Source organism: Capricornis sumatraensis, chromosome 23 (assembly GCF_032405125.1).
Source record: "Capricornis sumatraensis isolate serow.1 chromosome 23, serow.2, whole genome shotgun sequence".
NCBI classification, from domain to species: Eukaryota; Metazoa; Chordata; class Mammalia; order Artiodactyla; family Bovidae; genus Capricornis; species Capricornis sumatraensis.
In genome coordinates this window covers 51,554,922-51,571,917 of record NC_091091.1, presented here as the reverse complement: position 1 = coordinate 51,571,917, position 16,996 = coordinate 51,554,922, and the positions used below count along the sequence as shown (strand labels likewise).

At 59.4% G+C, this 16,996-nt stretch overlaps 1 protein-coding gene across 1 annotated transcript; it reads right to left on the bottom strand.

Annotated features, from left to right (window-relative positions):
- Nucleotides 1-9,633: 9,633 nt before the first annotated feature.
- On the bottom strand, nt 9,634-10,791 carry UTF1 (undifferentiated embryonic cell transcription factor 1). Its single transcript, XM_068961382.1, has 2 exons — nt 10,227-10,791; nt 9,634-10,118 (listed from the first exon to the last, which is right to left on the bottom strand). Exons 1-2 carry the CDS (start codon nt 10,789-10,791, stop codon nt 9,634-9,636), a joined length of 1,050 nt encoding a protein of 349 aa, XP_068817483.1.
- Nucleotides 10,792-16,996: the final 6,205 nt, after the last annotated feature.

Below are 16,996 nucleotides of genomic sequence, written 5' to 3'. Positions count from 1 at the left end.
CCCACGGGGCTCCACCCCGGAGCCCACCCAGGCCAAGCCTGCCCCCCGCCCGGTCCTCGGGCGCCCCGGCTCCGTGGCCGCCGCTGTGTGTCCGGAGGGTCGGTTCTGAGCTGTAGGGAGGGGACGGGGCAGCACCGAGCTCCCCCGTGAGGTGAACACATCTCCACGTTCTTCATTTAAACTTTTTAAAATGGAAATATACAGTCAACACCAGCTCCTCTTTCGGCCACGCAGGACCTGACATGGAAGCGCAGCGGTGAAGCCACAGAAATGGAACGAAAGTCTGAGTCTCCTCCGCTGCGGACAGAGGCTCCTCGGGCTTCGGGAGCCATGGGATGTTCACGGGGACAGAATCCAGACGGCACCGCGCCGCGGCCGCCCCTGGGCGAACCTGCCGGTCGCCAGGTGGCCAGCGAGCTAGCCGTCTGGAGGCCGAAAGAAGGCGCCCGGCGCTGCGGAGTGGCCCCGGTGACCTCGCCAAACTGAGCGGGCTTCGTGAGGCGCGAGACGGGCTAGCTTTTGGCTCTCTTGCAGAAGTGGGCTCCGAGGACTTGGGCCTGGACGCCGTGGGCGCCAAGCGTCTGATCGCGGCTCATATGGAGGATGGGGGCAGCTCCTGGCGGGAGGGAGGAGTCCCAAGGGCCTGAGCAGGGAAGACTCCTATGGGAGGGGAGGAACGCCCCACCTGCCAAAGATGGATGGCTCTCCTCCCAGACCCGCCCCGACTCCCAACCCAGCCTGGGGAAGGAGGGCCCCCTGCACACGCACCAGGTGTGGGCAGCCCCGGGGCACACACTCCTGGGGACTTCAGCGGCCCCGTGCCCACGGTCTCGGGGGGCTCCCCTGCTCTACACCTGGAGACCTCAGCGGGCCTGGCTGTGCCTGCTCGCCCCGCACAGCTGCTCCGGGGAAGCCAGTCCACCGGGCCGAAGCTGCCGCAAAGGATGGAGGCGGGAGGCAGCCCCACTCACAACCCGGCTCCGGACAGATGGTAGGGCCGGGAACTGGGCCCAGCTAGCTGGGTGGGACCAGCCGAACACAGGGTTCTGCAGGGCTGGGCTGCACATACAAGCTCAGGAGGTGGGTTTACCTGGATGACCCAAGTCCCCCTCCCCAGATAAACAGCACCTGCTGCTGTTGCTGCTGCTGAGTCGCTTCAGTCGTGTCCGACTCTGTGCGACTCCATAGACGGCAGCCCACCAGGCTCCCTCGTCCCCAGGATTCTCCAGGCAAGAACACTGGAGTGGGTTGCCATTTCCTTCCCCAATGTGTGAAAGTGAAAAGTGAAAGGGAAGTTGCTCAGTGGTGTCTGACTCTTAGCGATCCCTTGGACTGCAGCCCACCAGGCTCCTCCATCCATGGGATTCTCCAGGCACCTAGTTGCTTTCAATTCAGAGGCACAAAGGAGGCCATTTGCACCTCCTCCAGCTCTGTGAGGTCTGATCGAGGGAAAGGGCTACGGCCAAGAAGGCAGGGGCAGGCAACTGAGGACTTGCTGCGTGGTCTCTGCTGCCCCCGCCCCGCCGGCCGGGGCTGCTGGAGGGTGAGGACGGCCCCTCCCCCAGCACCCGCTGTTGAACCTGCACGGGAGTCTGCCTGCTGGCGGGAGCCCAGCGTCCGCAGTCGCTCCCGGGACAGGTGGCTCAGCCAGTGTCTGCGCTGCAGGCTGTCCTGCTCGGCAGGAAGCCGGTCACGAGGAGCTAGGCAGGGTCGGCGGGGGCTGGTCGCGAGGGCCCCTTGGGCCCGCCCACACGCCCTGCAGGGGCTCCGTCTGGTCACAGGAGCTGCCCCCAGATTTGAGTGGCAGGAAGGAAGGGGTCTGCTGGCACAGGGCAAGGACACGTCTGTGCCCGGCTCCTGGCAAGGGCCGGGAGGAAGGACAGCGTCTCCTGAGCTGCCCTGCTGGGCCGCTGCCCCGCGTCCCCTGCCCCCGCCTCCCAGTCCTCCGGATAGCCAGGCGGGTGCAGGGGCTGCTCTACAAGCCCTCGGTCCTCGTCCCGGTGCCTGCAGCGCTTCACCCCTCCCTGGATGTGGCCGCGTCCCCGGTGCGAAGCTGGCCTCAGGGAAGTGGGTGGCGAGATCTGGGGGCCGGTGCTCCGTGGGGAGGCTGCCAGTCAGCCAGCTCTCTGTCTCCCCCAACCCTGGCCGGCCTGAGTATTCCCCCTCGACGCCACCGGGAGACGGATACGTGGTGCGCCCTAGTTGACCCGCAGGGCACTGCTGCAGGGACCCATCCAGGGAGCCGCACCCTCAGGCAGACAAGGCCCCCGCTGGCGGCTGGATCCAGCCCCCAGCCCTGGAGGCTTTGGAACGGACAGGGTGAGTCTGCGGCCTGGGCTTCTGAGGGTGCTGGCCTGGGCTGGGAACCAAGGCCGCCCCCCCTGCCCACGTCAGCCCGCCTGGCTGCCTCGCTTCAAGATTAACACCCCAATCCCACCCTCGAGCACTCTTGGGCTTAGCAGGGAGCAGGGGCCGGCCAGCGTGGTCCTTGACCTGGTGGGGTGAGGGTTGGAATTTAAATCCTTAGCCATGTCAGGTGGGGTGTCTCCTGAGATGACTGCAGGATGTCCTGTGAGTCGCATGTGCCCGGGGTGCCCCCAGAATGCTCGTGGACAGGCTCCTGAGCGCAGCTGTGGACGTGGGTGTCCCGCCACCATGACAGCAGCCGAGCTGTGGGTGCTGGGCCGGCCGCGGTGCCTCCCCAGCCTGGTCGAGGGAGTGAGCCGCAGCTCCTGACTGCTCCAGGCGCACAGAACCTGCGGGACAGGCACCCGCTAGGTCATAGAGCCTCAATCCCCAGCCCGTGGGCCAGTACCGGTGCCGCCCGTTAGAACTGGGTGGTACAGCAGGAGATGGGCGGCAGCTGGACGCGGGCAAAGCTCACCTGCCGCTCCCCATCCCTCACGGTACTGCCCGAATCAGCCTCCTCTGTGCAAAATCTGTCTTCCCCGGCACTGGTTCTGCGTCCAAAAAGGGTGGGGATCACTGGCTTAGATGAAGGGGAACGTTTGTTGGGAATTACTGCTGCGCTTCAGTCGTGTCCGACTCTGCGACCCCACCGACGGCAGCCCACCAGCCTCCCCTGTCCCTGGGATTCTCCAGGCAAGAACACTGGAGTGGGTTGCCATTTCCTTCTCCAATGCATGAAAGTGAAGAGTGAACGTGAAGTCGCTCAGTCGTGTCTGGCTCTTAGCGACCCCATGGACTGCAGCCCACCAGGCTCCTCTGCCCATGGGATTTTCCAGGCAAAAGTGCTGGAGTGGGGAATCACTGCATTGAGTAATGTCGGGCATTAACATGCACCACGCCTTTCAAAACCGCTTCAGCATCTCTTCACTTCTGATCTTTCAGGGCCAGTCCACTGGCCTTTGGCCCCACAGGGGCACCATCCGCCGCAACCCCGCCGCAACCCCACCCCAGGTCTGCTGGGTGACCCCTTCTCTTAGGGGACCCATCTCTTACGGACACCCTTCCCGGCCCCTACCCCGACCTCTCCTCTCGGGTCAGACGGCCCCTCCCTCCAGCGCGTGTGTGTAGATTCTCCTCACCTGGCTCTTGTCCCCTGGGGTCTCCCCTCCCCTCCGTTTACCCCGGGCTGCTCCGAGACAGCTGTCGCCCTGTGGGGCCTCGGCTTCCTTACGCCTCCTCGGGGTCCAGGTGACCGGGTGCGGGTGTGACAGTGGCTCTGGGCCACTGGCCCCCAAGCCCCGGTGGCAGCCGACCTCCCACTGCAGCGGCAGGGGCCGGTGGGGCGAGCGGGGGCTGGTCGCCCGCGATCTGCAGCCGTCTACACTCCAGGGCCCTGAGGCTGTGACAGCCCTCCCTCGACCAGTCAACTCCCCACAGCAGCCCAGCTGTCTGAATTCTTGGACCTGCTGGGCCCTCACCATCACCAACAGGCCGTGACTAGTGCCGGCGAGTGAGGCCCCCGCCCCTGCCCACGCCCCCCGAGGCCGGGAGGTCCCGTGTGGCTCCGGCGCGGGCTCCGGTCCTGGCTCTCCTGTGCCCCGAGGGGCTCAGTCAGGGCTTTGGCCACCACGCCCCTCGCCCCCCTCGTGGGAGCCAAGAGGGCAGATCTGTGCCTCTAGTGGGGAGAACAGAGGTCGTGCCTCGGGGCGCAGCGGCCACGTCCCACCCAAGCAGGGCGGTGGTCTGGGGGCGCCGTCAGTTCCCGGGCTGCAGGTGTGCTGGGGACTGGCTCACGTCTGTCTGGGCCTCCCTGTCAGCTGGGGGGGCGCCTCCCCCAGGCCCCTTCCTTCCTAGGGGGTCATGTCAGAGAGCTTCCTGCTGCTGCGCCAGGGGCCCCAGTCCCGGGCCGGCCCCTCCGTCCCACCCACAGAGGCGGCAGCAGGGCAAGCCAAGGGGACAGGCTGGGGGGGCGGACGCCCGCCTCCCCCCTCCTCTCACCGTCCCTGCTCCAGTCAGCAGCTCAGATGGCGTCTCCTTGGCAGGTGGGGGCCCCGCCACCCTCCAGCCTCGTGAAGACCTCTGGGTGGAAGGGCTGGGCCAGGCGGGGGCGCATGGTGAGGCCCTCAGATGGACAGACAGATTAGAAGGCGTCACCCACAGCCAGGCTCTGCGGCCTTGCAGCGGTCCCCCCAAGACAGAACGCGGGTGATGAAGGGGCGGGTCCCCCGTCAGTCTGAGGGACTCCGAAAGGGACCCCGGGTGACCCTGGAGGGAACCTTGATGAAGGTCTGACTCCAGGCCCTGGCCTTTGGTGAAACAGGTTCTGAAGCTAGGAAGCTGGAATCAACGGCACCGAAACAGAGTGAGGCTGAACGTGGAGCTCTGAGCACATGAAGTTGGATAATTCGGTGTCCCAGTCGCACAGGCCACGTGAGGCTGGTGGCGGCCGGGCTGGACATTCTAGAACGTTCCTGTCACCCCAGAGGGCTTTTGCTTGGTGCTGTCCTTAGAAACAATGAGCAAAGTGAAGTCAGACGAGCACCTCCTCACGAACATGAAGGGACAGTGACCCCTGAGGTCTTCACGAAGGGGCCTTCGGCAGGCCAGCAGGGTCCTCGCAGGATTAGGTCAGCGCCCCAAACTCAGAATACAGAGGAAGAGGGAGTGCCCGCAGGTGTCCCGAAGGTGAGGCAAACAGGTGAGACCCCCGAGGAGCAGAGAAACCACCCAAGACGCACAGAGGCGCTCACGCAGACAAACGGCCAAAGGCGATGGGCCTCGGACACTCCCGCTGACCGCGCCGAGGACGGGTGGGGCTGCACCCGCTGTGAGATTCGGGAAGCGGAGCTGGACTGGCCACCCTCAGGGTCCACGCCAGGGACTCAGCAGGTCCTGGGGCTGGGCCAGGTGAGCGGTGTGAGCCACAGGCCCGAGTAGCCGCTCCCGATCCTCAGCGACCAAGCTCTGGGAGAGGCCGGCACCTCGGCACCTGCTGGAGATGCTGCCGGCACCCGCTCAGGGTCCCATCTGTCTTGCTGCGGGGACGCCAGGCCGGGGGCTGCGGGGCGGATGCCGGCTGCTTCCTTGCCAGGGCCTCCTGAGCGGGGAGCCGAGTCAGGGGCGCTAAGCCCAACTATGAGGCCTCACCCTCACAGCCTGTCGCCTCCCAGGGGCCCTCCTGACGGCACCACCCTGGGCTTGGGGTCTCAACATGGAATCAGGGGGACGCGTTCGCTCCGTAACACTCAGCCCTGTGGTTTCTGGCAGACAAACTGGTCTAGCGCAGAACGGGGGAGGGAGGAAGGCAGCGCTATTGTGCCTCTTGGGACACCCCCTCCCGCTCTGCGCCCCCACAACGTGGGGAAGAGACTGCAGACGCGGCGGGGGTTGTGAAGAGAGCGGCGAGCCGCACAGACCGGGAGGCCCTGGTGAGGGCGCCGAGGAAACGCTGGCGGCAGCCGTGCTGGCCCGAGCACGGACGCGGCTGCCCACGGGCCCCATCCCCATGGCCTGAAAAGGTGCAGGCTCACAGCCCGCCCGAGTCCAAGTGCCCCTCGAGTCCCCACGGAGGAGACTGTTCACACGTCCAGCTGTGCCCCGGCAGAGCCCGGTACGGACGGTGTGGTCAGAGGAGCAGGTGCAGAAGGGACGGGGTCTGGAAGATGAGCAGTGAGAATCAGGCCGGGCACTTCTGAACACTCCTGAAACACGAGGTGTACAGGAAGCTCGCTTCAGCTAAATTCAGGGACCGTCTGGACACCAAGGGCGCGCAGGCAGAGCTAACCAGGTAGACTGGAGCCTATCCCGGGGCGCGGGGGGCCCTGCACTGAGAGGGCCAAATGCCTCTTTGGGGAAAATGCATCCGGTATGAGGTTGTCCCGTGTTACTGGAATACTGGTCTTCTAGGGCTCAACAGCACTGACCCTTGATGGGTGAATGTGCTGTGATAACCGCTCTCTCTGGCCCCAGGCCCGGAGGGACGGGAACTGGTGTGGCAGGCCGAGAGTGCTGAATGAGGTGGGAGCTGGCTTCCAGCTCCTGGTGGCCCACACGGAAAGAAACCGGGCTCAGGGGCAAACCGGGCTCAGGGGCGAGCCGGGTGCAGCCCTGCGTTCCGGGGCGGACGAGGCTGAGGGCCCAGGGCAGTCCTCCTCACACACAACAGGCGCACCAGCCGGCTGTGCGGTGAAGGGGAAGGGCAACGCCAGCCCCAGAGCCCTGCAGCCGCCGGGGTGGGGCGGGGCAAGGCCCGAGGTCATGGCTGTTGATTGTCCAGGCCAGCGAGGCCACAGGCCGCTGTGCTCAGCGCCACAGCAGGCGTGCCGGTGAGCTCACGCGTGCCGGTGAGCTCACGCGTGCGGACAAGCGGCCGCTGGACGGGTCCCGGAGTGCCAGGGCGGGAGGGCACCGGCAGGGCACCGGCCACACTGCTGACCGGTCACTGCAACACCAGTGGTTAAAGGTACGAACCTCACACTCCCTAGGATGGCTGAGGTTAAAAAAAAACAGTAACACAAGTGTGGTTGAGGATGTGGGGAAATTGGAACCCTCGTTCAGTGTTGGTGGGACTATAAAATGGGGCAGCGGCTGGAAGACAGTATGGAGGTTCCTCAAAAAATTAAAAATGGAATTACCACATGACCCATTAATTCCACTTACACACCCAAAGGAACTGAACACAGGGTCTTGAAAGATATTCACACCTCCGTGTTCACAGCAGCATTGTTCACAGTAGCTGAAAAGTGGAAGCAGCCCAAATGTCCACCAAGTCAATGGACAAGCAAAACGTGGTCCATCCACGCAGTGGGCTATCATCCCATCTTTAAAAAGAAAGAAAACCCGCAGTGTGCTGTGTGTGTTATTCACAGCTTGGAGGACATTATTCTGGGTGAAATAAACCAGATACAAAAAGACAAATACTGTCTGATCCTAGTTTTGAGGTGCCCAGTGGCTCAGGTGGTAAAGAATCTGCCTGCAACGCGGGAGACCTGGGTTAGATCCCTGGATTGGGAAGAGGGCACGGCAAGCCACTCCAGTATCCTCACCTGGAGAATTCCACGGACAGAGGAGCCTGGCAGGCTGCAGTTCATGGGGTGGCAAAGAGTCAGACACGACACACATGAGCATCCCGCTGGGGGCGGGAGGGGGGCTGCAGAGTGAGTGTCCAGTGATTCTGTTTGGGAAGAGCAAGTTCTGGGCCGATGAGGGTGACCGCTGCACAACGTGAACATCCCTGCACACTTGAAACAGGCAAGACGGGAGACTTGGTGCTCAGTGTATTTCACCAGAGTGAAGGAGAAGGGGTGAGCCTGCTGGCTGAGGGGCCCCTGATGACCCGAGGATGGCGCTGGAGGCCGGCTGGGCCGATGCCCACACAGGCACAGGAAAAGGTGTGCTCAGGGCAGGACGCAAAGGGAGGTGCGCTGCACACGTGCTGAGTCAAACCCGGATGGCTGGCATGAGACCCACCTCCCCCCACAGCCCCAGGCGCAGCCCCCCCCACCGCCTCAGCAAGAACACTGCAGAGGCGGGTCTCCGGGGAGTGGGGAGACGGGATCTGAGCGTTTCCACGTCAGGAATGGCTTAAGTCACAAATAAAGCCCCTAGCCGAGGCGCTGGAGTGAGACAGGCTCGCCCCTCCGCAGACTGGAAGACCTTTGAGAGGCTGGGGAAGGGGTGTACAGGGTCATCAGGCCCTGAGCAGGAGGGCCTGGACATGGCCCCCAGCCCGCCAGGCAGCATGGGCAGGAAGGCAGACAGGTTCTCCTTCGTGCACCCCAATACCTTGGTCCCCAAAGACTCAGAGGCTTCCACGGATCTCAAGCCCCCAAACAGCCCTTTCCCGGAGCAGGGTCCCGGTGACATCGCCCCCTGCCCCCGGGGGCTTCGGGGACTTGCTGGGAAGCGGCCCAAGGCTGTCTCACACCCCCCACCCTTGGCTCTTACCTTTGGGAGCGTGTAGGGTGTGCGGGTGTTTACAAACGCGAAGGCTCCCCCTGCAGGTTTCTGCCCTCGGGTGGGCAGAACGGGGCAGGCACCGTCTCTCACAGCAGAGGCCAGCGTGTCCTCGAGGATTCGGGATCTTTCATACACAGCCCCTAGTCCTGCCGAACGGTGGGTGCGCCCTTGTTCTGGCGGGTCCCTGCGGCTGGGGGCCCAACTGGGGCCTCTTAGAAGACATTTCCAGGAAAGGGCTGGGGGAGGGGCTGAGTGCTCGGCCGCCTGGAACCTCCGGAGGGCGAGAACTGCAGGGCGTTTGGAGACAGGCTTCCCGCTTACCTCGCCGACCAGAGCAACCACTTAACTCTCTGAAAGATCCCCTAGCTGCTGAAAAGCGGCCGGGCATTCAGCCCGGAGGCGTATTGTTATGCGGGCCCGCGCCTCCGGCTGCTTCCTCCTCCCACCCGGCTGGGAGCACGTCCGGCCACGCCCAGTCCCCGCCGGGTCTGAGCCCCAGCGCAGGGTGGGGCCCTCAGTCAAGATTCGGAAAATGCTCCTGGGGCGATTTCGATAAAATCCTTTTCAAGCTGCACGAACCCTGGCCTCCGCCTAGGTGGAAAAGCTCAGGGCCGCGCTTCCTGCCCCGGGCCCACCCAGCCCACGCACCTCCGTGAACAGGAGGGGACCCCTCCCCGGGAGCGCGTTATCCGGAGAACCTCCTTCCTGGACGATGCTCGGCCCAAGGCCGCGGGCTCTTCCCTGGACGGCCCGCGGGGGGCGGCCGGATACCGCTTACACCTCCCCCACCGGTTCCGGCTGAACCCGGCCCCCGCCGGTTCCCCGGGCCCTCCCCGTGGCGCCCGGCCTCCTCCCAGCTCGCAGGGGCTCGCCCACCGCGGCCGGTCTGCGCTGGTGGGAAGTCGGGGCAAGCAGGGTCTCGAGACCTGGACAAGGCTGGTATGCGATGCGGGCCCCGAGCTCGGGTTCCACGTGCCCACAAGCCCTCTTCCGACGGGAGATGGGCCTCCTAGGCCTGGTGGGGCCGGGCAGAATCCCAACTGGGTCCCTCCCAGGGGTCCCGAGGCCATTTTAACCTCCCAGTTATCTCCAGCCCTACGTTCCTGCCCAGAGCGCAACCTGCACACAGGATTGAGTCAGAAAAAGCAGTCTTTTTATTGAACATACCTAGGTTTGGTTGGGGGAGGGGAGGGGAGGGGAGGGCAGCAGGTAGGGTCAGGGCTGAAGGGGCGGCCCTCCGGCGCGGGGACCGCGGAGGGACAGGCCTCACGGGCGCAGGTCGGCTAGGACACCTCGCTCGGCCGCGGCGCTGCCCAGGATGAAGCCCACGGCCAGGGACACGGTCTGGTCGAAGGAGCCGCGCAGCTGCTCCACGTGCTGGTTCAGCGTCAGCAGCTGGTCACGCAGCGGGCCCAGGATGGACACGATGTCGCCGAGGTGCCCCAGGGTCTGCAGGAGGGCGGCGTTCAGCGACGGCGGCGCGGGCTGCTGGGGCGCCTGGTCCTCCGGGCGGCCGGGCGGCGAGTCGGGGTCTTCCCGGGCGGGGCCCGGGGACGGCGGTGGCGGGGAGCCGGGGGCGCGGAAGGACTCGGGCTCTTCGGGGCGGCCACGCGCGGGCGTGAAGGTGCAGGGGGCCGTCGGGGAGCCGGGGGCGTGTGGCGCGTCCGCAGACTTGGGCGGGGACGGGCTGAACCTGAGCGTCCACGCGGGATCCGAGTCGAGCTCTCGGGACGCGGGCAGCGGCGGGGCGCCTGGAACGCGGAGCCGCCGGTTGCCGGGGGCGCGCGCCCCCCTCCCCGCAGCCCGCTCCCCCCACTCCTCCGTGTGGGGCGCGCCCTCCCCCACCCCAGCCCACCTACCCGGCTCGGCGGGCGCGGCGGAGGCAGGCCGGCGGCCGCGCGGGGGTCGTCCGGGCCCAGGGGAGCGGCGGCGGCCGCGCCTGCGCCCGTTGTCGCCGAGGAGGCCCATAAGCTGGCGGATCTGCGCGTCGAAGGGCCCGGGCGGCTGGCCGTGCGCGTCGCGGACCTTGTCCTTGAGGAACTTGTAGCGGCGGCGGCACTGCGCCGGGGTGCGCCGCACCTGCTGGCGGGCCAGCGCGGCCGACACGCGGCGGTAGGTGGGCAGCGCCTGGCGGCGGTCCAGCAGGAGCGCGCGCCACACGGCGGGCTGCAGCAGCGTGCCGAGCAGCAGCTCCGTCTCGTGCGCACTCCAGGGCGTGCGCTGAGCCGAGCCCGGGGACACGGGCGAGCCGGGGGACGCGGGCGAGCCGGGGGGTGCGGGGGGCGCGGGAGCCGCCAGCGCGCCGGGTGAGGCGGGTCTCCGGGGCGGGGTCGCCGGGGCGCCCCCCGCCAGCCGCGGCTCGGGGTCCGGGCTGGCGGGCGATGGCGGCTCGGGCGGGGGCGGCCGCCGCGGCCGCAGTAGCATCCCGGGGCCGGCGGGGTCGAGGCCGAGGCCCGGGAGAAGCCGTCAGGTCGCGCTCGGAAGACCCTGCGCGCCCGCCCTGCTCGCCGCCGGCGCGGAAGCCCCGCCGGGTCTACGCGGCCCTCCCCCTGCCCCGCCCCGCCCCGCCCCGCGCGCCAAGTTCAACCCGACCGCGGCAACGCCTGCTCTCCGGGCCAGGCTTCGGGGTCGTGGGTCTAGAGCTCCTGGAGGAAGGCTCTGCCCCCGCCCGCCTACCGCGCAAGCGCCCGCCCACCCCCCTTGTCTGTGCTTCCTAAACCGCTGGATCAAGTCCAAACGAGCATGGCAACGCGTGTCGGGCGCGCAAGGTTCCGGCCGGGGTTACGCATGTGCGGTGCCCTTTCACCGCTGCGCAGAGGAAGCCATGGAACGTTCTGGTTCCCAAGGCTCTTTTTCCCTTTGGTGCACCCCAGATATTCCTAAATGTAATCGTGTTCTGGCTCTACCAGCCACCCAGACCCCCCGACCCCTGTGCGGCTTTAGTTTGCAGAGGTGGTAGTGCTCACCGCTCTCTGCGGGACCTGGTGGAGAGCTAGGCCCGTGGTCAGACTTAGTGTCGGAATGTACATACACCGCACGTAAGGGGCCTGTCTTATTCTGATAAAGAACGGCCACCGCCAACATTGTGTTTACTAGAGTGTTAAGCCTTACCCCCTGAGATACTAAGGGTAAGAGAAAGGTGCCCAAAGTTACAGTTTCTGCTCAGCTCAGTTCAGTCGCCCAGTCCTGTCCGACTCTTTGCGACCCCATGAATCGCAGCACGCCAGGCCTCCCTGTCCATCACCAACTCCCGGAGTTCACTCAGACTCACGTCCATCGAGTCGGTGATGCCATCCAGCCATCTCATCCTCTGTCGTCCCCTTCTCCTCCTGCCCCCAATCCCTCCCAGCATCAGGGTCTTTTCCAATGAGTCAACTCATCGCATGAGGTGGCCAAAGTACTGGAGCTTCAGCTTTAGCATCATTCCTTCCAAAGAAATCCCAGGGCTGAGCTCCTTCAGAATGGACTGGTTGGATCTCCTTGCAGTCCAAGGGACTCTCAAGAGTCTTCTCCAACACCACAGTTCAAAAGCATCAATTCTTCGGCGCTCAGCTTTCTTCACAGTCCAACTCACATCCATACATGACCACTGGAAAAACCATAGCGTTGACTAGACGGACCTTAGTCAGCAAAGTAATGTCTCTGCTTCTGAATATGCTATCTAGGTTGGTCATAACTTTTCTTCCAAGGAGTAAGCGTCTTTTAATTTCATGGCTGCAGTCACCATCTGCAGTGATTTGGGAGCCCTAAAAAATAAAGTCTGACACTGTTTCCACTGTTTCCCCATCTATTTCCCATGAAGTGATGGGACTGGATGCCATGATCTTCATTTTCTGAATGTTGAGCTTTAAGCCAACTTTTTCACTCTCCTCTTTCACTTTCATCAAGAGGCTTTTTAGTTCCTCTTCACTTTCTGCCATAAGGGTGGTGTCATCTGCATATCTGAGGTTATTGATATTTCTTCTGGCAATCTTGATTCCAGCTTGTGCTTCTTCCAGTCCAGCTTTTCTCATGATGTACTCTGCATATAAGTTAAATAAGCAGGGTGACAATATACAGCCTTGATGTACTCCTTTTCCTATTTGGAACCAGTCTGTTGTTCCATGTTCAGTTCTAACTGTTGCTTCCGGACCTGCAGACAGATTTCTCAAGAGGCAGGTCAGGTGGTCTGGTATTCCTATCTCTCTCAGAATTTTCCACAGTTTATTGTGATCCACACAGTCAAAGGCTTTGGCATAGTCAATAAAGCAGAAATAGATGTTTTTCTGAAACTCTCTTGCTTTCTCCATGATCCAGCGGATGTTGGCAATTTGATCTCTGGTTCCTCTGCCTTTTCTAAAACCAGCTTGAACATCAGGAAGTTCATGGTTCACATTTTGTTGAAGCCTGGCTTGGAGAATTTTGAGCATCACTTTACTAGCGTGTGAGATGAGTGCAATTGTGTGGTAGTTTGAGCATTCTTTGGCATTGCCTTTCTTTGGAATTGGAATGAAAACTGACCTTTTCCAGTCCTGTGGCCACTGCTGAGTTTTCCAAATTTGCTGGCATATTGAGTGCAGCACTTTCACAGCATCATCTTTCAGGATTTGAAATAGCTCCACTGGAATTCCATCACCTCCACTAGCTTTGTTTGTAGTGATGCTTTCTAAGGCCCACTTGACTTCACATTCCAGGATATCTGGCTCTAGGTGAGATAATCACACCATCGTGATTATCCTGGTCGTGAAGATCCTTTTTGTACAGTTCTTCTGTGTATCCTTGCCACCTCTTCTTAATATCTTCTGCTTCTGTTAGGTCCAGGCCATTTCTGTCCTTTATCGAGCCCATGTTTGCATGAAATGGTCCCTTGGTATCTCTAATTTTCTTGAAGAGATCTCTACTCTTTCCCATTCTGTTCTTTTCCTCTATTTGCATTGATCGCTGAAGGCTTTCTTATCTTTTCTTGCTATTCTTTGGAACTCTGCATTCAGATGCGTATATCTTTCCTTTTCTCCTTTGCTTTTCGCGTCTCTTCTTTTCACAGCTATTTGTAAGGTCTTCCCAGACAGCTGTTTTGCTTTTTTGCATTTCTTTTCCATGCGGATGGTCTTGATCCCTGTCTCCTGTACAGTGTCATGAACCTCATTTCATAGTTCATCAGGCACTCTATCTATCAGATCTAGCCCTTAAATCTATTTCTCACTTCCACTGTATAATCATAAGGGGTTTGATTGAGGTCATACCTGAATGGTCTAGTGGTTTTCCCTACTTTCTTCAATTTGAGTCTGAATTTGGCAATAAGGGGTTCATGATCTGAGCCACGGTCAGCTCCCGGTCTTGTTTTTGTTGACTGTATAGAGCTTCTCCATCTTTGGCTGCAAAGAATATAATCAATCTGATTTCGGTGTTGACCATCTCGTGATGTCCATGTGTAGAGTCTTCTCTTGTGTTGTTGGAAGAGGGTGTTTCCTATGACCAGAGCATTTTCTTGGCAGAACTCTATTAGTCTTTGCCCTGCTTCATTCCATATTCCAAGGCCAAATTTGCCTGTTACTCCAGGTGTTTCTTGACTTCCTACTTTTGCATTCCAGTCCCCTATAATGAAAAGGACATCTTTTTTGGCTGTTAGTTCTAAAAGGTCTTGTAGGTCTTCATAGAACCGTTCAACTTCAGCTTCTTCAGGGTTACTTATTGGGGCATGGACTTGGATTACGGTGATATTGAATGGTTTGCCTTGGAAACGAACAGAGATCATTCTGTCGTTTTTGAGATCGCATCCAAGTACTGCATTTCGGACTCTTTTGTTGACCATGATGGCTACTCCATTTCTTCTGAGGGATCCTGCCCGCAGTAGTAGCTATAATCGTCATCTGAGTTAAATTCACCCATTCCAGTCCATTTTAGTTCGCTGATTCCTAGAATGTCGACGTTCACTCTTGCCATCTCTTGTTTGACCACTTCCAGTTTGCCTTGATTCACGGACCTGACATTCCAGGTTCCAGTCACGTCCACAGCTGGGTGTTGTTTTTGCTTTGGCTCCATCCCTTCATTCTTTCTGGAGTTATTTCTCCACTGATCTCCAGTAGCATGTTGGGCACCTACCGACGGGGAGTTCCTCTTTCAGTGTCCTATCATTTTGCCTTTTCATACTGTTCATGGGGTTCTCAAGGCAAGAATACCGAAGTGGTTCAGCCTTGTAGAAATCCTAGCCAGAGAATAAACCAACAAAAAGGTGTGGGAAGTATGGAGATAGCCAAGGAAGAAGTGATCCAGTGCTCCTTGCACATAATATGGTGGTACACGTGGAAAGTGCAAAATCTTCAGCCACAGTCAGAAGCAATGAGCTTTGCAAGGTCATTGAATACAAAATTGAGCAAAAGTCAATTGTATTTATACTAACTACAGTAGCTTTATGAAACTCCTGCTGTTGTTCAGTTGCTAAGTCATGTGCCACTCTTTGAGACTCTATGCACTGCAATACACCAGGCCTCTCTGTTCTTCACTATCTTCCGGAGCTTGCTCAAATTCCTGTCCATTGAGTCCATGATGCCTCCAACATCTCATCCTCTGTCCTCCCCTTCTCCTGCCCTCAGTCTTTCCCAGCATCAGGGTCTTTTCCAGTGAATTGGCTCTTCACATCAGGTGGCCAAAGTATTGCAGCTTCACCTTCAGCATTAGTCCTTCCAATGAATATTCAGGATTGATTTCTTTTCAGATTGACTGGTTTGATCTCTTTGCCATCCACGGGATTCTCAAGACTTTTCCAGTACCACGGTTTGAAAGCATCAGTTGTTAGATGCTCAGCCTTCTTTAGGGTCCAACTCTCACATCCTTACCTGACTACTGGGAAATCGATAGCTTTGACTAGGCAAACCTTTGTTGGCAATGTGATGTCTCTGCTTTTTAATATGCTGTCTAGGTTTGTCAAAGCTTTTCTCCCAAGGAACAAGCATTTTTAAATTTCATGGCTGCAGTCACCATCTGCAGTGATTTTGGAGCCCAAGAAATTAAAAGCTGGAACTGTTTCCACTTTTCCCCCATCTATTAACCATGAGGCGATGGGACCAGATGCTGTGAAAGAGGAGAGTGAAAAAGCTGGTTTAAATCTCAACATTAAAAAAAACTAAGATCACATCATCTGCATGTCCAAAGTCAACATTGCTCCCAGCAGTCTTGATTCCAGCTTGTGATCCATCCAGCTTGGCATTTCCCATGATGTGTTCTGCACAAAAGTTCAGCGAGCAGGGTGACGTAAGTATGCAGCCTTGATGTGCTTCTTTCCCAATCTGGAACCAGTCCGTTGTCCTATGTCGGGTTCTAACTGTTGCTTCTTGACCTGCACACAGGTTTCTCGGGAGGCAGCGTAGTCTAGGATTCCCACCTCTTTAAGAATTTCCCAGCTCTCTCTTGACTCCATCTTGGCAGTAACGGCAGTGGTGTCTGTGATCTAGTTGCCACCATGCAGCTCTCCGCACCCAGGAGCTACACACTCCAGGTGACAGACCAGGAGACCGTTGCCCAGATCACGGCTCAGGTAGCCTCGTTGGAGGGCATGCCTCCAGAAAATCAAGTTCTGCTCGTGGCAGGCACACCCCCAGAGGATGAGAATACCCCGGGCTAGTTTAGGGTGGAGGCTCTGAGCACTCTGGAAGTAGTTGGCTGCATGCTTGGAGGTAAAGCCCATGGTTCCCGCCAGGCCCATGCTAGGAAAGCCAGAGGTCACATTCCCAAGGTGGCCAAACAGGAGAAAAAGAAGAAGATAGGCCGGATCGAGAGGCACATGCCGTACAACCAGCGCTTTGCCAGTGTTGTGCCCGCCTGTGGCAAGGAGAAGGGCCCCAGCGCCAGCTCTCCAGTCCTTTGTAATCTTGACTTTCTCTAATAAAGCCGCTTAGTCCAATCCAAAAAATAAAATTTCCACAGTTTGTTGTGATCCACACAGTCAAAGGCTTTTGGGTAGTCAGTGAGGCAGAAGTAGATATTTTTCAGAAATTCTCTTGCTTTTTCTTTGATCTGGTGGATGTTGGCTTTTTGATCTCTGGTTTCTCTGCCTCTTCTAAATCCAGCTTGTACATCTGGAAGTTCCTGGCTCATGTTCTGTTGAAGCCTGGCTTGAAGGATTCTGAGCATTGCCTTGCTAGCCTGTGAAATGACTGCAATTGTACAGTAGTTTGAACATTCTTTGGCATTGCCCTCTTTGGGATTGGAATGAAAAGCAACCCTTTCCAGTCCTGTGGCCATTGCTGAGTTTTCCAAATTTGCTGGCATATTGAGTGCAGCATTTTGACAGCATCATCTTTCAGGATTTGAAACAGCTCTTCTCGAATTCCACCACCTCCACTAGCTTTGTTTGCAATGACACTTCCTAGGGCCCGCTTGACTTCACACCCACGATGCCTGGCTCTAGATGAGTGATCACACCATCACGGTTTTCCGGGTCATTAAGACCTTTCTTGTACAGATTTTTGGTGTGTTCTTGCCACCTCTTCTTAGTATCCTCTGCTTCTGTTAGGTCCTTGCTGTTTCTGTCCTTTCTTGAGCCCATCTTTGCATGAAGTGTTCCCTTGGTATCCTCAGTTTTCTTGAAGAGATCTCTAGTCATTCCCATTCTATTGTTTTCCTCTATTTCTTTGCATTGATCGCTGAGGAA

What these genes read in the sequence shown, in the direction of transcription:
- UTF1 (XM_068961382.1), bottom strand. Translation starts at nt 10,791, where the DNA reads ATGCTACTGCGGCCGCGGCGGCCGCCCCCGCCCGAGCCGCCATCGCCC. An exon ending in CGCCGCGCCCGCCGAGCCGG is followed by an intron (nt 10,119 to 10,226) that starts GTAGGTGGGCTG and finishes TCCGCGTTCCAG; the next exon opens with GCGCCCCGCCGCTGCCCGCG.